Genomic DNA, 24,963 nt, shown 5'->3' with positions numbered 1-24,963 from the left:
CGCGGGCGCCGACGACTGCAGTGTGTCCGCCGGACCGCTGGGGGCCGGAGCGGAAGGCCGAACGGAGGAACCCAAACCAGAGCGAGATCCCGAGCGAGGCGGGCCGAGCGTGGACGCGGCGCATCCCGGAGCCCGGCGTCAAGATGTCAGTACCCGCCCTCCCCCAGCGCACCCCCATCCTCCCCTGGGCCGCGCCTGCGGCCCCCACGTGGCTGTGTTGCCCTGTATGCCCTCCCTGCGTCGGGAGTCGTTACCTCCCGGAGTAAGCCGGGCCACACCTACCCATAGTCAAACTTCTGAAGCCCCAAGTCTCTGGCCGTGACCCCCCCGGTGGGAGGGGGAAACCGAGGCATCAGAGAAATGGTGCAGATCCTCTCGGGGGCGGGGAGATGCAGGAGCCGTGCGCCTTTCGGTCAAAGGAGGTGGAGTCGGTACGGAGCAGGTTAAAGCGGCCACTTAGGGTAGGGCTCTGCCTAGGGGCGGGTCCTGGGGGCTTCCTCTCTGCCGAGAGTAGGGTGCTACTACACAGCTTCGGACCTGGCTGGTGCAGGTAAGTGCCCTACTAACTTCTGAGTGGGATGTAGTGTGAGGGGAGGAGCCTTCCTGAGACTGGCCAGTATTGAACACCCCCAACTTCAGGCCCCTCTCCTGGGGAGATGGGGGGTAAGATCAAGACACCCCTCCTGGAGCAGAGGAGTATAGGAGTGGGGCCCAGTTGTCCCCCACCCTCGGAATCCTATAGGGAATCCCATAGGAGAGAGTCCTGCCAGCAGGGCCTGACCCAGTGGGGGCACACAGTGGGGGCTGGGCACCCCCAGCTAGGCAGCCGTTAGGTACCTCCAGTAGATGGAGGAAGGAAGCTATAGCCCTTATCTAGGGTGGCTATGAAACTCAGGGCAATGGGGAACCAGACCTGCAGGAGCCTCATTGCTCGTGACTGTGCACCATCGGGGAGTGTGAGGGGCACACAATTGGGTCCCTGCTTGGTGAGCGTGCTGTGAACTGGACAGAGTTGGGGAAGGGGCCTTGGATTCTGCCCCTGGTGGGAAGGGCAGGAAAGCTGAGGCTGTGGGGAAGGTCAGTGGCAGCCCAGGCTTGGCTAGCTCAGAGGTCTGCAAACTTGAGTCAGTGCTGTTTCGTTGTCTCAGAACAGTTGGCAGTCATGGATGAATTTAAGCTAGGAGGCCACCGAATTTTTCATGATCTAGCCAATGACTGACCAGCTTTGGTGGTGGACTACTGAAGACAGGATGGCCAGCGAGCGGGGCTGGGTTAGTTGGCCCAGCTCAGTGAAGGCCTGAGGAAGACAGACAGCAGATTAGGCCCAGGCCAAGGCTCCTGGGCTCACCCTTGCCCTCAACCTTCTTCCAGTGTGGGACAGGTCACCTTGAACCCAGACACACTGCCTTTCACCTGAGTCAGTCCCCCTAGGTGTAGGGAGTGGGCTTGCAGGTCACCTGCGAGCAATCGGGTGCGACTGAGGACAAAGCTACAGCCCATGATATCCCAGTTCCAAGATGCATGACATCCCTATTCTGCTGGACACCTCTTCCCTCCCCCAGTCTCTGCCCAGCCCCTGCCTGCCTTCCCAGCCTGGCCAGGCCCAGCATGGGCTATTGTCCACAGGAGACCCCGTGGGGTCTGAGAAGACGCTACTGCCTGGAGGCTGCAGCCTTAACCCCCAACTGAGCACCGAGCGCCCTGCAGCCTGGTGTGGCTGACCTCGAATCCTGCCTTCAGCAAGAGCTCACTTTGAATCCCAGCCAACCCCATTCAGACCCTGCCCATTGGATGGAGCTGATCCTGAGGCCCAGCCCAGTCCAGCCGCTCCCGTACCCCGCATGCCTTCCAGAGTGGACTGTGGACCCCTCACATCAACCAGAGCTGCCGTCAAGCCCCAGGCTAGCTGAGCTGACCCCAAGTCCGGCGTGCCCTCCGGAGATGCCCCTCAGGCCTGGGGCTGCTGAGATGCTTCCAGAGCCTGCACACCAGCCAGAGGGGCCCCCCAGCCCCAGCCTGGCTGAACTGACCCTGGAGCCTGTGCACCAGAGGCCTGAGCTCCTGGAAGCCTGTGCTGACCTCATCAATGAGCAGTGGCCTCGCAGCCGGGCCTCCCGCCTCCACTCCCTCGGCCAGTCCTCAGACGCCTTCCCACTCTGCCTGATGCTGCTGAGCACCTGCTCCACGCCTGGGGTGGCCCCCACTGTGGTGGGCCATGCCCGCCTGTCCCGGGTGTTGGGCCAGCCCCAGAGTCTCCTTGTAGAGACAGTGGTGGTGGCCCGGGCATTGAGGGGCCGAGGCTTTGGCCGCCGCCTCATGGAGGGCCTGGAGGGGTTTGCCAAGGCCCGGGGTTTTTGCCGGCTGCACCTCACTACCCACGATCAGCTCTACTTTTATGCCCACCTGGGCTACCAGCTGAGTGAGCCTGTGCAGGGCCTTGTCTTCACCAGCCGAAGACTGCCTGCCGCCCTACTCGGCGCCTTACCCAGGGCCTCCCATCTCCAGCCACCCTTCAAGGGCCCCAGCCTGACTCCCCAAGGGGTGATAGGAGCCCCAAAGGGGCCCCCGTTGCCACCACCCCCTCCACTGCCAGAGCCTCTGCCCATCCAGCCCCCAGCAGGCACCTCTCCACAAAGTCTGCTAGAGACACGTTACCGGGACCTGAGGGGTTCCCCCATCTTCTGGATGGAAAAGGTCCTCTGAGGGCCACTTGGGACGAGGCACTGTCCTCCTGGACCCATGGCCTGCCCAGGGCAGTGCCAGCCCCTAGACCGTGGGAATGGAGCTAGACCTGCCCATACTTCCTGAGTGCCAGTAGGGCCACGAGGTGCCCTCAGGCCCCGGCTCAGAGCTGTCAGAGGGGCTGAATAAAGGCTTCTGTCGGGTGTAGATGTGACTGCTCATTGGATAACCCTCCTCCCCACTCCTGCCTCCCAGCTGGTCTCAGGACCCCTGTCCCTTCAGGAGCCCCAGACCCACCCTGGCCTCAGAACCCTGGTGGAGAGACACCTGCCCTTTGCCCCTCTCACCCTGCCGGACCCAGGAAACAAAACCAGGGCAGCTAGTCCCTTCTCATTCATTCACTGCCCACCACGCACTGAGCACCTGCTGCGTGCCAGGCCTGATCCGGGCACAGCCATGGAGGAATAAATAGGCTCTTGACCCAGAAGGACACAGAGAGCCCGTGACAGGGTACATGCTGGGACAGGGGAAGCACCACGGTGGGAGCCAGTTGGCCTCACCCCACCTCTGGATCCAGGGAACCTGTCCCAGGGAAGTGTGGTCACTGCAGAAACAGTGCTGAGCAGGAACTAGCCAGGCCAGGAAGCGAACAAGACGGGGAGAGGCAAGAAGAGCCCTCTGGGAGTGCCAGGTGTGGGAGGGCACAGAGGGGGAGACCCGCCAAGAGAGCTGCCTAGGCCAGTGTGGGGGTGTGCTTGATCATGTGAGACCCCTTGGGGACTGTTTTCCAAAGCCCCCAGATCTTCTTGGGAAGGGGCTGGGGAGCAGCCCTGGTCCCTAAGCTCTGTGCCCTCTCTTCTCCTGCAGGTTTCTGCCCCTGGGGCACGATCATGCACCTGGCCCTGGTGCTGGGGGTGGCCCTGTGCCTGGGGCGTGGCCAGGCCTCGCTGGGGGCCCCTGAGCGCCCCTTCTCCGTTCTGTGGAACGTGCCCTCAGCACACTGTAAGGACCGCTTCGGCATATGCCTGCCACTCCAGGCCCTGGGCATCACAGCCAACCGTGGCCAATGCTTCCAAGGGCAGAACATCACTATCTTCTATAAGAACCAGCTTGGCCTCTACCCCTACTTTGGACCCGGGGGCAAAGCTCATCATGGGGGCATCCCCCAGGCTGTGCCCCTCCACCACCACCTGGCATGGGCTGCCTGTCAGATCCGCCACAGCCTGGACCCTGGCTTTGCTGGCCCAGCAGTGCTGGACTGGGAGGAGTGGTGTCCACTCTGGGCTGGGAACTGGGGCCGCCGGCGGGTTTATTGGGCAGCCTCAAGAGCTTGGGCACGGCAGGTGTTTCCTGACCTGGACCCCGAGGAACAGCTCCATGAGGCCCACATTGGCTTCGAACAGGCAGCCCGTGTACTGATGGAAGGCACCCTGCGCCTGGGCCGGGCGCTTCGGCCTCATGGGCTATGGGGCTTCTATCGATTCCCAGCCTGTGGTAATGGCTGGCACAGCGTGGCCTCCAACTACACTGGCCGCTGCCACGCGGCCACGCTTGCTCGCAACAGGCAGCTGCACTGGCTGTGGGCCGCCTCCAGTGCCCTGTTCCCCAGCATCTACCTCCCGCCCAGACTGCCACCTGCCCACTTCCAGTCCTATGTCCGGCACCGCCTTGAAGAAGCTTTCCATGTGGCCCGCACTGGGCACCTGCACCCACTGCCCGTCCTGGCCTATGCCCGCCTCACACACCGCGACTCGGGGAGGTTCCTCTCCCAGGTGAGTGGAAACAGGACTAGCAGTCTGGATGGGACCTACCCTCTGGAAAGGCCCAGGGTTCCCTGGAGGGGAGGCCCTCCCACAGGACATGTGATGAGGGAAGCTTGGCTTTGTCCTAGAGGATCTTGGGGGGAAGGCAAGGCCCCCTGCCTTTGGAGCACTGGTTTAAAGGGAAATATTTCTTGGAGTCACAGGCCTGAGAGGCCACTTAGAGCAGCGGTTCTCAACCTGTGGGTTGTGACCCCTTTGGGGGTCGAACTACCCTTTCACAGGGATCGCCCTATTTATAACAGTAGCAAAATGACAGTTATAAAGTAGCAATGAAATTAATTTTTTGGTTGGGGTGTCAGCACCACATGAGGAACTGTATGAAAGGGTCTAGGCATGAGGAAGTTGAGAACCACTGACTTAAAAGCTCAGTGCCCAAGGGGATCAGAATCAGACTAGGGTGATCAGAGGGCCAACCTGGACTGAGCTGAGCAGCTCTCTTCCTCCAGGAGGAGCTCCTGCACACAATGGGGGTGAGCGCGGCGCTGGGTGCAGCTGGTGTGGTGCTCTGGGGGGACCTGAGCCTCTCTCGATCCAAGGTGAGTCCTGTGCCCTCCAGCCTGCCAGTCTTGCTGGCCCCCAGGGTCGGGAAGGCTGGTGTTGGGGCATGGGGCAGAAGCTGTGGCATACACCCCCACCTCCTTCCCACCCCCAGGAAGAATGCTGGCGTCTCCACCATTACCTGGTGGGCACCTTGGGCCCCTACGTGATCAATGTGACCAGGGCAGCTGTGGCCTGCAGTCACCAGCGCTGCCACGGTCATGGACGCTGCACCCGGCGAGACCCAGAGCAGCTGGAAGCCTTTCTGCATCTTCAGCCAGATGGTGCCCCTGGAGCTTGGGGGGCCTTCAGGTGCCACTGTTACCGAGGCTGGGCTGGGCCTACCTGCCAGGAGCGCGAGGCAGGGCCTAAGGAGTGCAACTAAAGCCGGGAGTCACCTGCCCCCCACCCCCAGACCTACTGCTCTTGTCCCTGCAGCAACCTGCTCAGCCCTAGAGGGGAGCCTGTGGCCCACCCCTACTCTGTTCAGCTCGGTCAGCCCTCCTGCTCCAGAGCACAAAGGTTACTCTCTCCTCTGCCTCCTGCAAGGTGCAAAGACCCAGGGGAAACACTGAACAGCCTCCCACCACCACCCAAGAAGCCCTGGTGACACAAGTCAGCAGTTAGAAACCACTAGCTGAGGGAGAAAGATGAGGCCTTAAGCTCCCCTAAAGAATAACGGCGTTGTTTTAAAGGTAATACAAATCTGAGCCCTCCTGAAGAGGAAGCCAAGGTTCCTGGTCCTTAGGACTGTCGGCCCAAGGTCTGGTGTCCACACTGGACTGGGTCTATGAGGAGGTCACAGGAGGCAGAGTCACGGGCTGAGGAGCCCCAGGGAGATCTGCACTGAACTGGGCATGCAAAACTCTTGTCCATACGCTGCTTTCATCATAAACTCAATCTTTCTCTCACTGGCTGATTTTGGCTGCCTTCACTTTCCCACCGAGCTCCTCCCTCCTTCCCTGGTCACTTGATCGAAATGGCCACGAGGATCCGTGGCGATTGCCTTGCTTCGAGAAGCCTGAGATGTCAGCCCTGCCTTGGGGCGCTGCTCCAAGGGGGCAACTTCTGAGTTAACGATCCCGCAGGTGTGCGGCTGGTGCGGGGGAGGGGGGTGTGTGTGCGGGGCATTGTGGGTGCATAGTCCAGCTAGCGTAGCAGGCTACTCCCGGAGGCCGACTACAATTCCCGAGCTGCTCTGCACCCAGTCGCTCGCCGGGAGTCCGCGCGCACAGCCTCCTGGGAGTGGTAGTTTCCACCGCTTGAGTGAAGGTCCGAGCCAGAGAACTAAGAACTCGCCTTCCCGGCGGCCCGCGTGTCTGGGCGGGGCGCCTCGCGAAGATGGTGGAGCGCGCGGCCAGTGGCTCCAGTCGCTCGCTGAAGTCTCAGCGCCGCTCGCCGGCCAGTGTCGCTCTGGTCCGGAGCCCCGGGCCGCCCGGTCCCTGACCCTTCGCCCCCAGTGTTCGATTCCTGATATGCCTCGCGCCCGCAAGGGGAACGCTGCCCGCAAGGGCGGCCAGCGCCGCGGCGGCGGCTGTGAGTAAGGGGCGCGGGACCGCTGGTGGGTGCAGGGCGGGGGCGGTGCGGGTGTCCCAGTGGATTACTTCGAAAGGTCCTGCGGTGGCGATCCCGCTGCAACCAGTGGGGGCAGCCTTCCGGAATTCCCGGCGACCAGCACGTGCTCCGGGAAGCAGCGGCCACGTGTGCGCCTAACTTAAGCGGACTGCCACCTGCCTAGAGCTGGCTCCCGGCTGTGGTCCAGCAGGCACCTCGCGGCCCCAGCCTTGCCCCTGCCCTTCCACTCAGGTGCCTGATAGCTTGGGCAAACCCTTAGGAAAGGAAGGGCAGGCTGCCTCTTCGGGTGCGGCAAGCCCTAAGCTTTCCCCCTCCCCCCCCGCCCCCCCCCGAACTGGATGAGGAAGTTGGCGGGAGGCCCTGGAAGGCCAGCTTGCCCCCAACACCTAGGGCCAAGGAGGGCCAGCTGGAAGCAGCCTGGCTTCAGCAACCTGGGCACCCCGGAGAGAAATTGGGGGAGCCCATGCCCAGACACAGGGCAGTGCTGGGCTTTCTTATCAGTGTCTACCAGGAGTGACTTGGTGAAGTAAACACATCTTACGGTGCAGGGTGGGACAGCTGTGGGCCACAGCACAACCCCTGGCCACCGCCTCTATGGGAACTTGGTTGGGGGCGCTGAGTGGTTAATGACAAAGCCAGAGGACATTGCTGGGACATGTTCACCCAGTGCTTGGGCTCCAGGCTTAGGGGCAGGAGAGACGACACGAGGTCAGCTACCTTGAGCTCCCAAAAGGCCCAGATTAGAGCGGAGCCTGGCCGAGGCAAGTTAGGCAGAGGCCGGGCTGTTTGGGCCGGCAGAGTGTTGAGAGGGGGGGTGAGCAGAGATGCATGCCTGCCGGGCTGTGTCCCAGGCAGAGGGTATTTCCTGGAAGGTGCAGCAGTCTACTGTCCACAGCACCTGCCTGGCTGCCAGCCTCACCCCGGGCAGAGTCCCCTGCACAGGTGTGTTCCAGCCTGCTGGCCTGGACACCCGTCTTCATTGGTGTCCAGGCCGGGCGCTCGCTCACTGAGGGTCACTTTGCTCCCTGATGTCACTCACAGAGTTAGGAGGAGCTGTATGCCTATCCTGTGGGCCAAAGGCCCAGGACGGACCCAGGAGAGGTGGAAGCCTGGGGTATCTACCCCTCCCCCACACCGCAGCCCCCTCCCCCCCCCCCCCCCCCCCCGCCCGCCCAGGCAGACGAGTCACGTAAACGCGTGGGCCCACAGAAGAACAAGTAACCAGCTTGTTTAGTCAGGGTCTTACCCAGAAGAGAAGGTCTTGCGTTTGTGCTTCGCAGATGGAGAAGCTGAGCCTGGCCACACAGGACTTGAAGCCTGAGGATGTCTGATTCTCAAGTCTAAGTCCCTGGTCCTCTGCCAGTGCCCACCCTGTGGACATAGTCCAGACTGGCTGGTCTCCCCACCCAGCAACCAGACCACCGTCTCCTCTGCTTCCCAGCTCAGCAGCCTGCTTCAGCCGTGCTGCTGGCGGCCTCGGCCCCTGGTTTCTTATCTCTGAGAAGAGGCCACTTTGGGTCTTGTGACGTCATGTGGTCAGTGTGAGCACTCTGCCTTTCCCAGGTGCCCGGGGCAGTGCCCAAGCCGACTCAGGTTCCAGCGAGGATGAGGCGGCCAGTGAGGCCCGCAGCACCACCAGCGAGTGCCCCAGCGTCCTCAGTGCCCCTGCAGAGGACAGCCCCGGTGAGCGGGCAGGGGCTGGGTAGGGGACTCGTCCTGTGGGGCAGTGGGTGGGACTGAGTGGCCGGCTTTGCAGGGGCTGATGGCATGGATGAGCAGGCCCAGCAGGAAGACCTGGAGGAGAAGATGAAGGAGTATGTAGACTGCCTCACGGATAAGAGGTACCTCAGCTCCATGTCCCTGCTTGGCCCAGACCAAGGGTGCCCTGTCCCCCATCACCCACCTCCTCTGCCCCTCCTCCAGTGCCAAGACCAGGCAAGGGGCCCTGGAGAGCCTGCGCAGGGCCCTGGCTTCTCGCCTGTTCCCTGACTTCCTGCAGGAGCGCTGCCTCACCCTGGCGGATGCCCTGGAAAAGTGCCTCAAGAGAGGTTGGCAGCAGGAGGGGTGGGCACGGGGGTGGGGGAGCGGGGGCCAGTCCTGGCCACTCAGGGTAACCGGACTGCACCCCCTAGGGAAGGGTGAAGAGCAGGCCCTGGCCGCGGCCGTAGGAGGCCTGCTCTGCGTGCAGCTGGGTCCTGGACCCAAGGGTGAGACGCTGTTCCGCAACCTGCAGCCCCCGCTGCTGTCCGTGCTGGGCGACAGCACAGCCAGCCCCTCGGCCCGGCTCCACGTGAGTGTTCCCTGAGCTGTGTGGGACACGGCTCCCTTCTTCTGAGGGCCCGGGAGGCAGGTGACCAGGACCGCAGGCTCAGCTGTGGGCTGCCCTGACCCATCCCTTTCCAACAGTGCGCATCTGCTCTCGGCCTGGGCTGCTACGTGGCTGCTGCCGACATCCAGGTGAGTGGCCTCCGGGAACAGGTGGTAAGAGCACCTAACCCCCCCTCCCCACTCTGCTCCTGAGCCCCTCCCCTGCTTCCCTGTGCCCCTAGGACCTGGTCTCCTGCCTTAATTGCTTAGAAAGTGTTTTCAGCCGGGCCTGCGGCATGCGTGGCTGCTCGGCTCCCGTGGCCCCTGCTGGGCAGCATGGGCTGCTTTGTGCTGCCCTGCAGGCCTGGGCCTTGCTCCTCACCATCCTCCCCAGCACCCACATCAGCCACGTCCTTGACAGGTAAGGGCGGGGAGCAGGGAGGAAGCCCCCATCACCATCCGACAACACCGCTGAGCCTGCCCCTTTCCCAGGCAGCTGCCCCGGCTGCCCCAGCTCCTGTCCAGTGACAGTGTGAGCCTGCGGATCGCGGCTGGTGAAACCATCGCCTTGCTCTTCGAACTCGCCCGGGACCTGGAGGTGCAGGAGGCAGGGGTGGGTGGGAATGGAGGGTGCCAGCTGCCACCACCTGGCCCTCCCAGGTGGGCTGCAGGGGATGCCAGGGAGCAGGGCAGCTCTGGGGGGGTGGAAAGGGTGGTGGCCCACACACACACAGACCTGCACACTAGGTGTGCTGATCAGGGCCCTGGGCTGGGGTGTCTGACAAGGTGGGAAGAGGCGAGCCCCTGGTGGGTGCCAGCGGGGTTCAGCCCTTCCACACACACCCTCCCCACCCTTTGCAGGAGGACTTCGTGTATGAGGACATGGGGGCCCTGGGCAGTGCTCTCCGCACACTGGCCACCGACAGCAACAAGTACCGGGCCAAGGCTGACCGCCGGCGCCAGCGCTCCACATTCCGCGCCGTGCTGCACTTCGTGGAGGTGCGAGCCCCCCACCCGTGTCGTGTCCTGGAGAGGGCGCGTGCAGGCGCAGTAGCCAAGCTCCGTCTGTCCTGCAGGGTGGCGAGTGCGAAGAGGAGACTGTGCGGTTCGGCCTGGAGGTGCTCTACGTGGACAGCTGGGCCCGGCGCAGGGTCTACGCTGCCTTCAAGGCTGCGCTGGGCTCCGGCATGCACCACCACCTGCAGGTCGGAGCAGGCCGTGCTGGGCAGGAAGGGCCCCTTCCTGCGGGCCCGGTCTCACTGCCCTCTCCGTCCCCAGAACAACGAGCTCCTCCGTGACATCTTCGGCCTGGGCCCCGTGCTGGTCCTGGACGCCACCACCCTCAAGGCCTGCAAGATTTCTCGCTTCGAGAAGGTCTGCGGGACCCCCCTCCCCATACAAACCCACCTCTACCCGCCCTCCACACCCCTTCCCTGCCTGGAGCTGGGGGAGCGGGCCCTGGGCCTAGTCTCCCCCTTCCCATGCTCAGGACCCGCCTCTGCCCCTCCAGCACCTGTACAACGCCGCCGCCTTCAAAGCCCGGACCAAGGCCCGCAGCCGCGTGCGTGACAAGCGGGCTGACGTGCTGTGAGGCACAGCGCAGCCGTGGAGGAGGGCTCCCCTCACGCCCTTGCCATGTTTTTAACACAAGATAGTGCAACCACTGGCCCCCACCAGTAACCGTCGCTTTATTTTTTTAAATGACAAAGCCAAAAACAGACTGGAGGAGCGGGGAGGTGGGAGGACTGGCAGCCAGGCTGCATGGAACCCTGGCCATGCCCCTTCCTCCTGCCCAGCTTAGGCCCACCGGATGTGTACCTGCCCCAGGGTTGGAGTCGGGATGAGTTAGGGCGTGAGCAACTGTCCCCTCCCCTTCTCAGGCCATAACCCATTTGGGGAAGGGGGTGGTCTCTGGACAAGCCCACAGCAGGTGGGAGGTGGGGCTGCTGGTCTCTACGGGTTATTCCAGTTCAACAGAACACTGTCATCTCTAGTCCTAGCTTCTCTGTCTGTACCTCCTGCACCGCTGCCCCGGCCAGTTCTCCCTGCCACCTCTGCCCTCCAAGGCAGCCTCGCCCCAAGTGGCCTCTGGACCTCCTGGGAGGCCTGGCAGAGTCAGTGGCTGGTAGCTATTCCTGGCCTTCTTGAACCTGCTGCCCTGGGGGTGGCAGAGGGTGCTGACAGGAGACAGGAAGAGTCAGGATGCTGGTGCCCCCTCATCCGACATTGGATCACCCAAGCCCCCAGCAAGTAGCGAAGATGTGACCAGTGGCCAGCTATGGAGAGGAAAGCCCTGACCAGGCCCCTCTGCCTCCCCCCTACACAGCTCCGGGCCTGGAGCACCTCAGCTGGGTGCCTGGGCCTCACTCAGGTTGAGCCTCCGAAGCTGGCTAAGACTGGCAAGCCGGAGTTTGAGCAGTGTCTCTTCTTGGGTCCTCAATGTGTGCGCCAAGACCCGCAGGGATTCACTCTGCAGTACTGCAGGGGGGAGGTGGGGGAGCCGTCAGCCAGGCACCCCTCCTGTCCCACCCAACCTTGGGGGTGCCTAGGGATTCTACCCATAGCCCCATCCCCCCTTCTGCTATTTCTAGGCCTTTGCTCCCCCACGTGGCTCCTGAGCCCTCACTGGGCCAAGCCTCCCCTCCGTACCGCTCAGATAGACGGCCAGGACGGCCAAGGCCAGGCATGTGAGCGCCAGCACCGCCAGCAACAGCAGGAAGGCCCCACAGCGGCCAGCCATCAGGCCGCAGCTGGCCTGGGCACACAGGGATGGTGGCAACACCCCCAGGAGGTCCTCCCAGGGCCGTGCCTCGTCGACAAGATGTGGGCGCAGGGGACCTGAGCAACAGACGGATAGGGTTTCAGGAAGGCATGCTTGCCTCTGCACCCCGCCCTGCAGGGAACCCTGCAGCCCTGCCCCTACCTCCACTGTGCAGGTCACTGATGGACTCCACGCGGTGCAGACGGACCTGCTGCACGTGGTTGGGGGCCAGGCCCACTCTGCTCCAGGGGCTCGGCGTAGGAGCCACAGCACCTGCAGGGCCATGAGGAGGCATCTCAGCCAGCTGGTCACACCCAGCCCCTCAGGTGGCCTCAGGAAGTGGGCCCTCAGAGGATGAGGACCACGAGCATTTGGCTCCATCTCCCCTGAGACCATCTCAGAATAACCCTTGGTCTAGAGGCCTTGGTGTGAGTGTGCACAGCCACAGGCAGGCCGGACTTGCTCCAAAGCCAGCCTGCTGCCTGCTCAGGTCTAGTACAGTGGTCTCCAGGCCCCCTACCCCCGGTGCATGGAGGTTGGCCGTGCTTTCCCTAGCCCTTGCCCCCTGGGGTGTGAGGACAGGGCCACCCAACGCAGACATGTATTTAACAATCCTCGTGACAGGATATAGTACACATTTTCAATTACGAGGTGGGGGCGCATTTCCCCCAAAAAAAGGGGATGGCAAGTCATGCACGTTTGGGAGCCCGTGCTGTGCGTTAGCCAAGAGGCCATTCCAGGTCCTGCAGGCCCTCTCCCCTTTACCCTGCCCTCGCCCACCCCAGCCAGGCTCCCTGCTGCTTTCATGACCCTCTGCGGTACTGTTGGACTCGGGTGAACCCGCCGTCCATCATCACGGCGCATCCTGTCAGGAGCCCGTCTTTATTATCGGACTATCCCAGGCCACGGAGTTGGGGCTTTCCTGTGGCTGTCCGGGCAGCCTGGTGGCTTCTGATTCTCCTCAGAGATAGAGACCCCCCCAGAGAGGCCAGCAGGCTTTCCCCTGTTGTCGAGGACACATTCCCAGCAGCAGTGTAGCTGGGTCAGAGAGCAAGGATCTTTCCAAACCATCCTGCAGAATGGCATTTCCAGGCGTCCCTGGGAGATAAAATACCGCCGTACCCACCCGAGGACATGCTTGCTTATTTGAGAGGCGAGAAAAGGCCTTTCTAGATGGTGAGATGTGGGCTCACTCCTAAGTGCCAGGCTTCCTGCTCAGGGTTTATCCATTTACAGCGTTTGACAGACCACTGTCAACCCCACTCTTACTCCTACGGGGAGTATGTGTATTGTGATTTCTAATTGTGATTTGGTTTCCTTCTGGCAATTCTTTGACTTGGTTGTTTTTAAATTTTATTCTCAGCCCCTTAAAGACCCCTAGGTGCCCGGCTGGGAGCTAGGAAACAGCATGTCTGCATGGGGTGGGGGCGCGAGGGGAGGGGAGGGGAGGCACCTGATGGGGGCTGAGGTGGCGGGGAGAACTCTGGACCTCCCTGATTGGCTGGAGATAGTCCCTTGAGCAAGGAGAATGGGTTGGAGGTGGTCAGTCCCCTCTTGGGACGTGCCTGTGAGCTTAGTTCTCATGTTCTGAATGGATGGTGGATGGTGTGTTACCAGGGAAAGCACACAATAGATGTTATTAGGGTGCTAGCCCCAAGGGAGGGGAACATGCCCTCACCCCCCCCCCAGGGGCGGGTCCTTCTGCACTGGAAGAAGCTGGAAATTCAGCAAGGGTGTATCCAGAGGAGTTGGCTACCCTGGGCCCTCAGCTGGGGTCCTGGCAGCTACAGTCCCTCTTCCAGGCAATGGGGTTAAGTAACTGGCCACCACGGCTTTGACTAGCAGTCTGCCCAGGCCAAGGGATGCTCATCTCAGCCTTGGGGGACACTGAGACCCAGGTGGGGTCTGCCAGGTTCCAGCTCCAGCCCCAACTTCCTCCTTGACAGATGTGCCACCCTAGCCAAGCAGCTACCCACATGCGCCCTGAGTGCAGCCTGTCGCTGACCCATACCCCCCCTCCACTGTCCCCAGCGGAGTAGGGCCTGACATGTGGAGAGGTTCGTCCTCACGTGCTTCTTGAGAGGGCTGCATGACCTTTTTCCCTGAAGCTGGACAGGATGCTGATGATCAGCCCAACAGGTGAGGTCAGGGGTCACTGCCCTGAGACCTCACCCTTCCCTCATGGGCACCCCTCCTACCTTCCTGGACCTCCTCGGGCATGCTGGATGGTGGGCAGTCGGAGCCAGTGATGGGGCTGGTAGAGAAAGGGCACCAGCAGCAGTGATTCCTCTGAGAGCCAGGGGGAGGTCTGGCCACCTCCCTTTCTAAGCTTAAAATAGGTCTGAGCTCAGCCCAAGGGGCTATATTTATATTGGGTGGCTCTCAGCCCTTGGGTAGAGTGACCCATGCGCCTGCCTGGGCTGTCTACCCAAGGGCATGCCTTCAGTGCAGGCACTCGAGAGCTGTGTAGGTGCACGGGGCGCTGGGCCTCCTCACTGGTCCACAGCCATACCCCACAATGCAGGGGGAGAATGCCGCCCCGTACGTGCCAGCCCTGTAGTCCCCCTTCTCCCAGTAGCTGTGCTGGGGTCCCGGGGGAGTAGGCAGCCAGAGCTGAGTGCCTAAGAGTGCCCTCTCCCAAGAGTACCCTATTTTGTAATCTTGGGTAAAAGATGGGCTTTCTCTGACAGCTTGCTGCCACCTCTAGAAATCAGGAACCGTGGATCTTTCTCCCCTGGCGGTGTTGGCTGAGAACAGATACACAGGGCTCAGCTGAGCAGCTCCTTAATTGCTCTCTGCATACACAGTGGGTCCCACAGGGACTGGAGAATGCAGGGGCCTGACAGTGGCCCCTTGATCCCACCCTGTCTTTGAGCTGGGGCTGCACCTCCCAACTGAGGCAAAGCAAGGCCATGAGCTCTACCTACTAAATGCCCCCCAACCGGTCAGTCACTCCTTGAAGTTCCTCAGCAGTGGCAGGCTTGTTCCTACCTCAGGGCCTTTGCACTGCCTCTGCTTCCTCTTGGGCTCTGTCCCCCAGCTAGTCCTGTGATCCACTAGCTCAGAAACCACCTCAGTGCGACCTGTTCATCTCTACATCACCCAGTTTTGTTCTGCTTTTTTTGACCTTGAAATTGATATTCAGAGTATTGTGTATATCAGTACCTCCAAAGGCCCACAGACACTGGTCACATGGAAGCTGCCCACTGAACCCCTGAGGCTGCTGGGTAGGTGCCCAGGGCCACACAGCAAGTCCTGGGATGAGTGGCTGCCCATTGCGGCAGGCAGTCTCAGCTCCAGCTGATAATGTGTTTATTGCATTACTTTAGTACAGTCGGCCTGCCCCAGCAGCCCCACCTGTTCACAGCTTGCAGCCCAAGGAGTGGGCCCTGCCCACAGGGTGGGCACTCCAGTGCTTCCCTGACTCCGGGGGTTGCTCCGGAGCCCCACTTCTCTGCTCATTCTGACCTCTGCCTGGGCTGCTCCTCTGGGGCTACATTCAAGGGTTGGTTATCTGTTAATAAATAAGCCAGAGCAGCTGCCCTTCAGGGCCGGGCCTGTCCGTTGGTGTCTTGGTCTAGTACTAGGGTCCTCCGTGTGCCCGCCCGTCTCTGCATCCCATCTCCCTTCTGCATCATCTGCACGGTCACCAGTGAGCTGCACTGCGCGGGCCCCGCTCAGCACGTGACTCCGAGGTGTGAGTCCGCCGGTTTCGGCCCTTCCTCCGGGGCTCCGGGGGCTGTGGGCCTGGCATAGGAGGCGGGCGACACATACGCAGGGAGCTCGGGCCACCGCCGCCGCCTGGCTCCACCAGCTGCAGGAAGTCGCGGTACCAGAGCTTGGGGCCTGGGGGTGCAGGGGGCGCAACCTCCTCGACCCGCACCAGCCGCTCAGCCTGCGCAGCGCTCAGTACGTGCAGTGCCAGGCGACGCAGAGGCTGTGTAAAGCCTTGCTCGATGGCCGCACACAGGTACACGCCGGAGTCCCCACGCCGCAGCCCGCGCAGCAGTAACCCCTGCACTGTGCGCTCTGCACGTCCCTCCGCTGGCACCTGCGGGTGGGGCTGGCGTGAGGCATCAAAAGTCCCCTCAGCAAGGGGTGAGAGACACGGGTATGAGGACCAAGTGCAAAGGGGCACTCCGGGACACACGGCGACTGGATGCACCAGGGCCAATGACCTGCAGGTGTGGACACCTGAACGGGGCAGAGTTCACCTGAAAGTGGGGACTGATCAGAAACCTCAACAGGTGGGGCTTCTTCCGGATATGGCGGAGTCACGTGGCGTGGTGCTCAAGGGTGCCTGCTGGGGTGGGGCTTCCATTTGATGGGAAAGCTAGGTCAAGAGTGTCCTTGGGCAGGGCTGGGGCCTGGATGTGGGGACAGGGGGGCTCACCTGGGTGCGGGTCTGCTCCCCTGAGCGCTGGAAGGTCCAGTTCACACGCGCCTGCAGAGAGCGGGGCTGACACTCCAGGAAAGCGCTGCCGCCCTCCACGCCCAGCACCTTCTGCTCCAGGGGCGTGGCACGAGCCGCATCTGGGGGCCAGGAGGTCAGATTGAGGCAGGGCACCTGTCTTGCGGGGCTGAGGGGAATGGGTGGTCGGGGCATTTACCTCCGGAGCACAGTGTGCTGGGGTCACCATTCCTTACGTCTTGCCGTCGAAACCGCCTGGGGGAGGAGCACAGCCTCAGTGGACCCTTCTAACACAACACGGGGGAAGTGGACCCCCTCAGGCTCCCCACCCGCGTCAGCGGCCCCCAGCCCCGCCCACCTCTTGGCACTGGGCTGGAAGCGCGTGCACGCGGCCCCATCCCAGGCGCAGTAGGGGTCACGTGCCAGGCAGCATTCGGCGCAGGCGCGGCCGTGGGCGCCACAGCGGTGCAGGGAGATCTGGGCCACCGCGCTCCGCGAGGCCACGTACAGCTGGTGCTGGGAGACATAGGGGACTCCACGCTGATGGGGGGCAGCCCCGCGCCCACCTCCCACCAGTCAGGACCCCTGCCTGCTCCTACTTGCGAGAGGGCAGCTTTCGGGTCTAGCCAGGACCGAACCTCGAACCTTGACTGGAACCCTTGGCTTCCTAACTAGCACCGGGGACGGGACAGGAGGGGTGCGGGAGGGCTCTCTGGGCATGCGCTCCGCGCGTCCCCTCCCTTCGCGGTTCCCATCACTCACCCTCTTGGAAGAGATCTGCATGCTGGTGACAGCAGCCGAATCCTGAGAGGGAGAAGTGAGGGGGTCAGGGGTCGATGGGGGGATGGAGTAGGGGGATGGGGCAGGCAAGGACCCAGTCTCACCTCAAACACGTGCAGCTCCTCCAGGAGTAACCCTTCAGAGCTAGGCCGCCCGCCCTTGGGGACGGAGATCACCTTGAGCACAGTGCCTGCGTCTGCAGGGAGAAGGCTGATTGTCCCCGAAGTTTCCCTGGCCACCACGGCAGGAGGTCCTGGCCTTTGACACCCCACCCTGGCCATCTGTGGCAGTGGCACCGGGGGGCTGGGGCTGGCAGAGGGCTGGGTCCACAAGATCAGGGACGGCCAGAGGGTGGCAGATGTGGAGGTGGGTGGGGCGGCTGGCTCCAACACCAGGCCTGGGGGGAGGGAGGGGGGAGGGCTGTTGAGGGGATTCACCAGTGCCAATGAAGAGCACATCATAGTGGCCGTCTGCAGCTGCCACTCGGTCGGCGACGACTTGCGTGAAGGTGTACCCGGCACCCACTTGCAGGAAGAGAGGGCGCCCGCCCACGGGCAGGACAGGATTGTACATGAGGGGGTGATTGCGGGCAAACTGGATGACATCATCTGGGAAGTCCTTGGTGGAACTGAAGGTGCCGAAGGTCTTGCTGGGGCACTGGGGTGGGGGTGGGGAGGCACAGCAGAGGTGTGGGTGTGAGAGCCTGGTAAACAGCGGTGACCTCTGGGAATGTCTAGGGGAGACCTGAGGTGTCTAGGGGAGGAGCCGTCTGAGGATGAGAATCTTTCCCACCCACACCCAAAAGGAAAAAGAGAGAGAAACCATTCACCAAGAAGACCCCAGGCCGAAATCTCTAGGCCTGAGGCTTTTAAGTGGGTTATGGAGGGAGCTCCCAGCCCACGCACCATGCCAGGCCGAGGGTAAGGCACCCGGCCCTGGTAAGACACCCACTGGTGCATGGGCCCCTCCTTGTGTGCAAAAGGTCCCAGGAAGGCCCGGCGCACGTCGTTCATGCTGTAGGCGCACACTGCAGAGCCCTGGAAGAGGCCGCTGTGGGGGAAGACCAGGGAGCAGTGGGGGAGGGGAATGGCTTGGGACCCAAGGGATGGCCATCCTACCCCTGCCCTGCCCTGTCCACCCTAACCTGGATGTGGAGAAGGCAGCATAGAGCAGTGGGCTGCGGCGGTCCCTTGAGGGCATCAGGAACACATCCTCTGTAGGGACAGAGGCTGCTGGCGGGGAGCTCCAGGGGTGGGCCTTGCCCCCTCCCCAGTTTACCTGCTACCCTGGGCACTCACGTAGCTGGTCAAAGTGGGTGTCGCCCTCAACGCCAGGCACAGAGCACACCAGCCTCGCCTTCAGGAAGGTTGTCCACTTGTTCACCAGGCTGCGCTGGCCACCCACGTCGTTCTGCGGGAAGGGGGGAGCGTGTCTGTATGAGGGCAGCGCCGGGAGGTCAAAAGGGCAAAGCTGGGGCACACCCCCACCCCAGCGGTCCAGGGGGCTCTTTCTTTACCCGACAGATCTGGCCTACTCGGGACACAGTCAGGCGTCCTAGGGCTGCAGCCGCCTCCACGGCCGACTCCTGGAAGAAGAAGTAGATCTTGTCGTCGTCGGCATTCTCACTCTCTGGGATCCAGAAGACCTTCACGAACTTGGGCTCTGGGGGCAGGAGGGGGCAAGGAGTCAGCTGGGTCCTGGTCTGAGCTCCCTGCTAGGGTGCCATGGGCACTGGCTGGACCTCCCAGGGTTGTCTGGGACTGACAGCCCAGCTCCCAGGACCAGTTCAGTTGGGCCACCAAACCCAAAGGGGCAGGCTTTGAAGTGAGGCAAGGAGCGGTCACCAGAGGGCAGCAGAGACCAGGACTGTCTGGCACCAGAACAGGGAACCAGGAGGCCCTGCATGGGTTCATTTAGAGAACTTGGAGGTGGGGGAAATCCCGTTTCTCCTTCACTTGTGAATCCTGCCCGCTGCCAGAAAGTTCATGCTCCATCCCTGCCTCAAACCTGGGTCCCACTGTTCTTAGATTAGCCACCCCCTGGCCCCTGACGGCCCCAGTCTGTTACCACTGTTCCATGGTGCACCTGTTCTGGGCATGTTCCTGCTACAGGGCCACTGCACTAGCTTCTCTCTCAACCCTGCTGCTGGCTGGTTCTTTTTGGTTTTGGCCAAGAGACTCATATCTCCTTTCAACAGAGCAGCAGTCTCTTCCCCGCTCCCCCAACCCACTCTGTTCTCTCCGAGGCCTTGGTCATTAGAATGGATTTCATCCGATACCTCTGTTCTCTAGTCTGAGACCTCCAAGAGGGAACCAGCCAGCCTGTCTTGTCTACCTCTGTGCCCCCAGCACCTGGCCCTGCTCACTGCTTACTCCCTCCCCGGCCTGGTTCGGGCTCCTCCCTTTTGGAGGGGGGACAGATGAGGGCTCCTTCTTTCCTGGCCCCCCAGCCTCTCACCGTTGAGCCAGCGGGAGTCGTGTGGTTCTGTGCGGAGGCTTGGCCGCCGGCCCAGGCTGCGGAAGATGGTGAAGTCCCGGCCCATGAGGTCTGCAGCCACCCCTGAGTACAGTTCCTCCCCTGTGGAGGAGAACTGTTCAGCCAGGCTGCGGGCGCCAGGAAGGAGTGGGAGCACCTGGGCAGGGTCCTGGGGCACTTGGGGAGACTGGCAGCTATGGGGGGATCCCCCAAGTCCTGGGCTTCCTGAGATTCTAGTCTCTGAGGATTCCAGAAGTGCTGTGGGTGGGTGGGGATGTCCCAGTCTTTGGACTCACCCACCAGCACGGAGGCCGCCCGGTGCCTGGGGTCGTACGGACTCTTCCCCTTGCCATCCTCTTGGCTTCGAAGGTCAAGCCGCAGCATGGGCTCCTGGGAGGCAGGGGTGGGGGGAGCTACTGCCAGGCCCTTCCTTCCCTCCCTCCTGCCCCCCTTCTCTGCCTAGGTCGCCCTTACCTCCAGCCGGTGGCCCACCTCCACGAACGCACAGGTGGGGTGGAAAGCCCCGGTGCCGCAGGCCAGTAAGTGGGTGTGGTTGTAGATGTGCAGCAGTTTCACGAAGTTCATGCACTCCGTCTGGTGGGCAGACAGGCAAGTCAGCTCCTCCCTGCCCCGCCCTGCCCACCGGCAGCCCAAGGACCCCAGCTCACCAGGGTCACCCCCACCCCGACCACTCTTCTGCCTCAGCCCAGCCAAGTACCATCATGGGTCACCAGAAGCTGGTACCCACAGTGACCAGCCCATCCTTGAGTAGGATGGGCACCTGGGGAAGCATTAGCCTGCACAACCCCACTGCCCATGACGCAGAAGCCTGGAAGGAGGGTCACATGAGCCCCCACCCTGACTCACCACCTCGAGATCTCAGCCACCCCGACCTCCCTCCGCCCTCCCCCTCATCAGAACAGGCAGGCCTCTGTCTCTCACTGCCCGTCTGTGGGTGAGGGGCTGGCCCTCCTTCCTCCCACCCTGACCGTTGGTCAGGACTCACACCAATGTCCTTCCCGGCCCAGTTGCACTCTTCTCGCCATTCCACGGGGGCCGTCCAGGCAAGCTGGGGTGGGGGAACACACAGCTCAGGGTCTTCCCTCTTGGGTGCCTCCCCCCACCCCAATCCCTCACCCCTGGGTCTCTCCAGGCTGCCTCTCCAGATAGCACTGGGGTTGGGGAGCCCTGACACCTTTCTGGTCCGCTTGCTAATGTTGTCCAGGCTGAGGGAGGCCACATGGTTCTCAGCACCCACAAACAGGCGTCCGCGCTCCTCGTCCACCAGCAGGGCATCATAGCAGCAGGCCCGCTCCAGGCGGAAGGTCCGGAGCCCGTGCCGGGCCTGGAGCTCTGTGCATGTGTGTGGTGGTGGTGCGGGGGAGGGGGGGGCAGGGGGTGGTGTTAGGAACATCTGAAGACCAGGCAGCCCCTGGGTACCTGGCTCTCCCAGTCCAGGGCTGGACGAGAGACCTGACCCACATACAGGTGCGCTCACATTTGGTTGAGTTCGCCCACGTGAAAATAGGCCCACCCAGGTGCATGCGTGTAGCTGCTGGGGTGGACGGTGCAACCCCCAGGAAGGGGAAGCAAGTGGAGCTTGGACGTGCTCAGACAAGCAGCGTCTCCGGGCGGGCACACTAGGAGGCCAGGCCTATGGAAGCCAGGGTCCCGGGGGAGGCCAGGCATGTGGGGGCAGTCAGAACCCCAACCCCAAAGTCAAACAGCAAGCGTCCCCTCCCTGCCACCCCACCCTAGAGCGGGAGCTCAGCAGAACATCTGTCTGGCAGAAGGCCGCAACTCCTAGTCACCACCACCACCCCTTGTGGGGGACAGAGCAGGGGACTCTGGGGGCCCCACACCTCTACTTCATTGACAGTAGGGAGCATGGTCTGGTAGGGGGAGGGATGGATCGGAGGCACAGTCTGTTGCCATGGGGACAGGAGGGGGTCTCTCCGGAAGCGAAGCGGGGGAGAGAGTATGGGCAGAGAGACCACGGTGGGGTTAACCAGGGGTGGCCTGAGCTGCTTCACACCAGCCCAGACTCGTAAGGAGCTCACCAAATGGGCCATCAACAGCAAGTACCGGAACTGCACTCCAACAGGTCCCCTTCCTGGCCAATCTGAGCCAGGCCCTCCCGGGAGAGCCAGGTGCACCTACCTTGGAAGGAGAGCCTCAGGCGTGGGGGGCTCGGAGCAGCGCCCCCCAGTGCCGAGGCCCAGAGCAGGGCCAAGCCCGGGATGATGGCGGCGGCGGTGGCCCGCCCCATGCCGCGGAGGCTCAAGGCGCCCGGGGTTCAGGGAGCGAGGTGGAAGCGCCCTGCGCCGCCCTGGGTTGTGCTCCGGGATCTGGAAGAGAAGGAGTCAGCAGCTAGGGCGCAGGCGGGGCGGGAGGGGCGGGCGGGCGGCCCGGCGAGGGGGGGAGTCCCAAGGGATCAGATTACAGCCCCTAGGGGCACAGGGCTGGGGGGTCGCATTCCACTTCCGAGGTGGGGCCTCCCCCTTGGAGGGGGCACCCGGCCTGGCCACAATCACAGACACACCCACACGGGCACACCCTCTGGGTCAGAGGTCACCCCCACATGGACGGGCGCCCGCCCCACCACGTCACCCTCAGAAAGCCACCCCTTTCCGCATACACACCCACAAACATTAATTCACCCAGGCGCTGCATGCCCACTTTTGTTGCAGCCAGGGCCAGGAGTGGGGGGCGGTGGGGGGACGGCTAGCCGAGGACACCCGCTCCCTGTGAGGGAGGGGGCAGGACATCAGCGAGCAGAGCACTCAGATGGGCCTAGCAGCTTAGGAGGGACTGACTGCAGCGGAGGGTCAGGCCTTGGCCTGGGGAGGGGGCTAAAGAAACAGCACAGTGGAGGCGGGGCCAGGGGGTGGCTGCCTGTAACTTGAGGGGGTTTCTGATGGCCCTGTGCGTACCTGTACCCGTATGCTCACATGCAAGTGTTGTGTGTACACATGGGTGTGTGTTTACACATGTGGCATGTGCAAGCAATGTGGATCTGTCTGCGGGCACTGTGTGGCGCATGTGTGTGCCTCTCTGTGCCCTGCAGGTGTGGTGCTCGGGTACACATAGCTCTTGGTGGGCAGATGGCAAGCAAACACAACCCCAAATGCCTCCCCCTTCTACCCTGGGACACCAGGGAGACCCATTTCTCAGTGGGATCCCCAGAACCTGGGCAGAAGCTCCCAGAGCCCAGTCTCACCCATGACCTCTCCCCCTCAGTGTCCAGAGGGCGTGGCAGGGCCCAGCACACCATGGAGAGATTCCGTGAGGTCAGTCCTTGGAAGCCAGAGGCCCGCTTGGGGAGGAGTGCCAAGGGCCTGAGGGTGGACTGCCCCTCCCTCCCTCCCTCCCCTCATGGGGGAGCCTCCCACCTCCCTAGCTGCCCCCCAGTCTCCCCTCCTTCCTTAGCTTTTCATAGGGTTTCACCATCTCTGCAGCCCTGCCACCCTCTCTGAGCCTCAACCCTTCCCTGAAGGGCTCCAGAGAGTCTCCTTACTCAGAGCTGGCAGGGCAAGGGCCAGCCACAGGAGCTCTGGGTGCGGCAAGGCAGGAGGCTCACATCAAACAAGGGGCAGCATTGCTGGGGTGGGTCCCAGACAGCCCACCCCAACCCCTGCCTGGGGTCCCTCTCAGGCAAAGACCCCTCCCCAATCTCCTGCTCTCTGCTGACAACTGGCCCTCTCCAGGCCGCAGGGAAGCAGGGTACCGCAGCCACCTCCACTCAGAGAAGCACAGGCCTCTTCCAGTCCCCGCCCACACCAGCCCCTTCTGGCCCAGAGGCCAGAGGGTGCCCTCCAGTTCCTTTAAGGCACAACCCCCAGCCCCATCAGGCCAGCTGCCACCGCTCCACACATCATAAAGTTTATGGGAAGATCAGGTGACAGACCAGGCGGCAGGCAGCTGAACTGGCAGGAGAAAGCAGCTTGGAGCCAGAGCCAGTGTGCACCCCAGGAGAGACAGGCAGGGATGACCCCTCCCTGTCAGGTTTCAGGGAAGAAGGGTCCCTGGGCGGGTGGGCGTAAGTCCTGGAAGAGAGGGGACCAGTCAAGGCAAAGGGGGCATGCACAACACCCCACCCCCAGGCGGCTCTGTGCTGCAAGCAGAGGGCACGGGACCCAGGGGCGCATCTCCCTAACCTGTCTCTCCGCGTGCCCACGGCTGGGAGATGGGCAGGGAGGCTCCTGGGTGCCACTGCTGCTTCAGCTCCCAGGAGCCAGCTGATGTGGGGTAGGGGGCTAGTAGTCCTGGAGTGGGTGGTTCTCATCTGAAGGGCCAGTCCTGGTTCCACTACTCCTGGGGGCTTCAGCCCCTCAGCTAGCAGTGGTGACACTGACAGCCACAGGGATAAGGGACTTGGAGGGTGGAGATAAAGCAGGGCGGAGAAGGGAGGGCAAGACAGGGGCCCTGTGCCAGAGAGGCTTGACCAAACCTGCTGCAGGGTGTGAATCCACCCAGAGACATCCACCCTCCATCCAGGGGTGGAAGGTGGGAGAAACTGCCCAGGGAGATCTGAGGGATTTCATCCACAGGAGGTCCGTGGTTCTGGGCTGGGAAGGACGGACCAATAGGGGTCTGCTCCTGAAGCTGTTTGCATGGTGAAGGTGAGGGGACTTTTTTTGGGGGGCATTTCGAGTTTCCCTGGGCAAACACTCCAAGCTCATTCCACACCCCACCATAGTCTCAAGAGGCATGCTCCTGCCCCCTCTCTGAGCTGATCCAGAGCTCTTCAGGGCTCAGCAGGGCACCCCAGGAGAGCACAGTTCTACTGTCCGTCCTTGCCCATATTCCTGTTGTCTGCCAGGGAAGGACAGGGCAGACCAGTCCAAGATGCCTCGGGCAGAAGAGTGTGGGCCCACTCAGGCCAACCACCCCTCCTTGTGGCTTCAACAGGACCTGTTGTTCCTTGGTTGGCCTCCTGGCCTGGCTCTGGGGAGCGGGCAAGGGGCCAGCAGCAGGACCTTGAGGAGGGGGAGTGAAGGGATCCTCCCATGCCGGAATCCGGGCCTTGGGGGATGTAGCCTGTGCTGCTTCTGGCCTCACTGTCTCTTGGGCCTGGTGCATGCAAGCAAATAATATTCTCCGGCTGTTTACCATTTTCCACCCAAGCAGCAAAGTACAGCAAGTGCCTTCACCTCTGGAGGGGCTTCCCCCCACCACTGTGCCTGGTGCTTGGCCCTACTACCTCCAGTCGTGCAGATGCAGGAGCCCAGCCTCTGTCCAACTGCCGCCGCCACCACCACCACCACCACCACCACCACCACCACCATCACCCCAGCCCAGCGTCCACACTGGGAAGTGGGGCAGGACACTGCCCTGCACCCCCCACCCCTGCTCTTTCCAACATCCCAGCATCCTGGCACTCAAACCCGAGTCAAAGGGACCCCACCCTCCTCCGGAGGTGTCCCCTCCTGTGAGCAGGAAAGGGGGTCCTTCGTAGTGCATGGAAGCTCAGGCTGCCCATCACCCCACCAGGTCTCCTTTCTGCTCCCCAGCCCCAAGTCCAGCTCTGACACCCAATTGCACTGCATGCTGCCCAAGCCTCGGGTGGAGGCCTTCTGGAGGCAGGGTGCCAGGAGCAGCGGCTCTGGCTG

General features: G+C 62.7%; 5 protein-coding genes across 7 annotated transcripts; 3 read left to right on the top strand and 2 right to left on the bottom strand.

The window, feature by feature from the left end:
* Nucleotides 1-5: 5 nt before the first annotated feature.
* NAA80 (N-alpha-acetyltransferase 80, NatH catalytic subunit) lies at nt 6-2,889 on the top strand. The gene is made up of 2 exons (XM_075547412.1): nt 6-145; nt 1,627-2,889. Exon 2 carries the CDS (start codon nt 1,792-1,794, stop codon nt 2,701-2,703), a length of 912 nt encoding a protein of 303 aa, XP_075403527.1. The 5' UTR covers nt 6-145; nt 1,627-1,791; the 3' UTR covers nt 2,704-2,889.
* On the top strand, nt 14-5,953 carry HYAL3 (hyaluronidase 3). 2 transcript variants are annotated; one of them, XM_075547407.1, is made up of 4 exons: nt 14-145; nt 3,550-4,454; nt 4,952-5,041; nt 5,158-5,953. In XM_075547407.1, exons 2-4 carry the CDS (start codon nt 3,573-3,575, stop codon nt 5,425-5,427), a joined length of 1,242 nt encoding a protein of 413 aa, XP_075403522.1. In that variant the 5' UTR covers nt 14-145; nt 3,550-3,572; the 3' UTR covers nt 5,428-5,953. The 2 variants fall into 2 exon arrangements, with proteins under 2 accessions (XP_075403522.1, XP_075403523.1); XM_075547408.1 differs by lacking the exon at nt 14-145 and adding an exon at nt 153-550.
* Nucleotides 5,954-6,343: 390 nt separating this feature from the next.
* On the top strand, nt 6,344-10,597 carry IFRD2 (interferon related developmental regulator 2). 2 transcript variants are annotated; one of them, XM_075547409.1, is made up of 12 exons: nt 6,344-6,578; nt 8,181-8,300; nt 8,374-8,458; nt 8,541-8,665; nt 8,750-8,907; nt 9,024-9,074; nt 9,167-9,345; nt 9,417-9,537; nt 9,786-9,923; nt 10,001-10,129; nt 10,203-10,298; nt 10,435-10,597. In XM_075547409.1, the coding sequence occupies exons 1-12, from the start codon at nt 6,518-6,520 to the stop codon at nt 10,513-10,515; spliced, it is 1,344 nt and encodes a 447-aa protein (XP_075403524.1). In that variant the 5' UTR covers nt 6,344-6,517; the 3' UTR covers nt 10,516-10,597. The 2 variants fall into 2 exon arrangements, with proteins under 2 accessions (XP_075403524.1, XP_075403525.1); XM_075547410.1 differs by having other exon boundaries at nt 6,346-6,578; nt 9,417-9,522.
* On the bottom strand, nt 10,399-12,392 carry LSMEM2 (leucine rich single-pass membrane protein 2). Its single transcript, XM_075547413.1, has 3 exons — nt 11,848-12,392; nt 11,574-11,762; nt 10,399-11,402 (listed from the first exon to the last, which is right to left on the bottom strand). Exons 1-3 carry the CDS (start codon nt 11,978-11,980, stop codon nt 11,269-11,271), a joined length of 456 nt encoding a protein of 151 aa, XP_075403528.1. The 5' UTR covers nt 11,981-12,392; the 3' UTR covers nt 10,399-11,268.
* A 2,588-nt stretch (nt 12,393-14,980) lies between these two features.
* SEMA3B (semaphorin 3B) lies at nt 14,981-21,896 on the bottom strand. The gene is made up of 17 exons (XM_075547406.1): nt 21,512-21,896; nt 20,547-20,704; nt 20,358-20,420; nt 19,826-19,945; nt 19,648-19,741; nt 19,334-19,453; nt 18,393-18,538; nt 18,175-18,286; nt 18,021-18,090; nt 17,782-17,926; nt 17,314-17,533; nt 16,981-17,072; nt 16,859-16,900; nt 16,455-16,612; nt 16,296-16,351; nt 16,079-16,218; nt 14,981-15,736 (listed from the first exon to the last, which is right to left on the bottom strand). Exons 1-17 carry the CDS (start codon nt 21,618-21,620, stop codon nt 15,332-15,334), a joined length of 2,250 nt encoding a protein of 749 aa, XP_075403521.1. The 5' UTR covers nt 21,621-21,896; the 3' UTR covers nt 14,981-15,331.
* Between the last annotated feature and the right edge of the window lie 3,067 nt (nt 21,897-24,963).

Source organism: Tenrec ecaudatus, chromosome 4 (genome assembly GCF_050624435.1).
Source record: "Tenrec ecaudatus isolate mTenEca1 chromosome 4, mTenEca1.hap1, whole genome shotgun sequence".
Classification (NCBI taxonomy): Eukaryota; Metazoa; Chordata; class Mammalia; order Afrosoricida; family Tenrecidae; genus Tenrec; species Tenrec ecaudatus.
This window is presented reverse-complemented; position numbering and strand designations above follow the sequence as displayed.

What these genes read in the sequence shown, in the direction of transcription:
- NAA80 (XM_075547412.1), top strand. Translation starts at nt 1,792, where the DNA reads ATGGAGCTGATCCTGAGGCCCAGCCCAGTCCAGCCGCTCCCGTACCCC.
- HYAL3 (XM_075547407.1), top strand. Translation starts at nt 3,573, where the DNA reads ATGCACCTGGCCCTGGTGCTGGGGGTGGCCCTGTGCCTGGGGCGTGGC. An exon ending in CGGGGAGGTTCCTCTCCCAG is followed by an intron (nt 4,455 to 4,951) that starts GTGAGTGGAAAC and finishes CTCTTCCTCCAG; the next exon opens with GAGGAGCTCCTGCACACAAT. An exon ending in TGAGCCTCTCTCGATCCAAG is followed by an intron (nt 5,042 to 5,157) that starts GTGAGTCCTGTG and finishes TCCCACCCCCAG; the next exon opens with GAAGAATGCTGGCGTCTCCA.
- IFRD2 (XM_075547409.1), top strand. Translation starts at nt 6,518, where the DNA reads ATGCCTCGCGCCCGCAAGGGGAACGCTGCCCGCAAGGGCGGCCAGCGC. An exon ending in CCAGCGCCGCGGCGGCGGCT is followed by an intron (nt 6,579 to 8,180) that starts GTGAGTAAGGGG and finishes TGCCTTTCCCAG; the next exon opens with GTGCCCGGGGCAGTGCCCAA. An exon ending in GCCCCTCGGCCCGGCTCCAC is followed by an intron (nt 8,908 to 9,023) that starts GTGAGTGTTCCC and finishes CCTTTCCAACAG; the next exon opens with TGCGCATCTGCTCTCGGCCT.
- LSMEM2 (XM_075547413.1), bottom strand. Translation starts at nt 11,980, where the DNA reads ATGCCTCCTCATGGCCCTGCAGGTGCTGTGGCTCCTACGCCGAGCCCC. An exon ending in CAGTGACCTGCACAGTGGAG is followed by an intron (nt 11,763 to 11,847) that starts GTAGGGGCAGGG and finishes TCTGTTGCTCAG; the next exon opens with GTCCCCTGCGCCCACATCTT. An exon ending in CCTGGCCGTCTATCTGAGCG is followed by an intron (nt 11,403 to 11,573) that starts GTACGGAGGGGA and finishes TCCCCCCTGCAG; the next exon opens with TACTGCAGAGTGAATCCCTG.
- SEMA3B (XM_075547406.1), bottom strand. Translation starts at nt 21,620, where the DNA reads ATGGGGCGGGCCACCGCCGCCGCCATCATCCCGGGCTTGGCCCTGCTC. An exon ending in GCTGCCTTCTCCACATCCAG is followed by an intron (nt 17,927 to 18,020) that starts GTTAGGGTGGAC and finishes CTTCCCCCACAG; the next exon opens with CGGCCTCTTCCAGGGCTCTG. An exon ending in CTTACCCTCGGCCTGGCATG is followed by an intron (nt 17,534 to 17,781) that starts GTGCGTGGGCTG and finishes CCCCCACCCCAG; the next exon opens with TGCCCCAGCAAGACCTTCGG.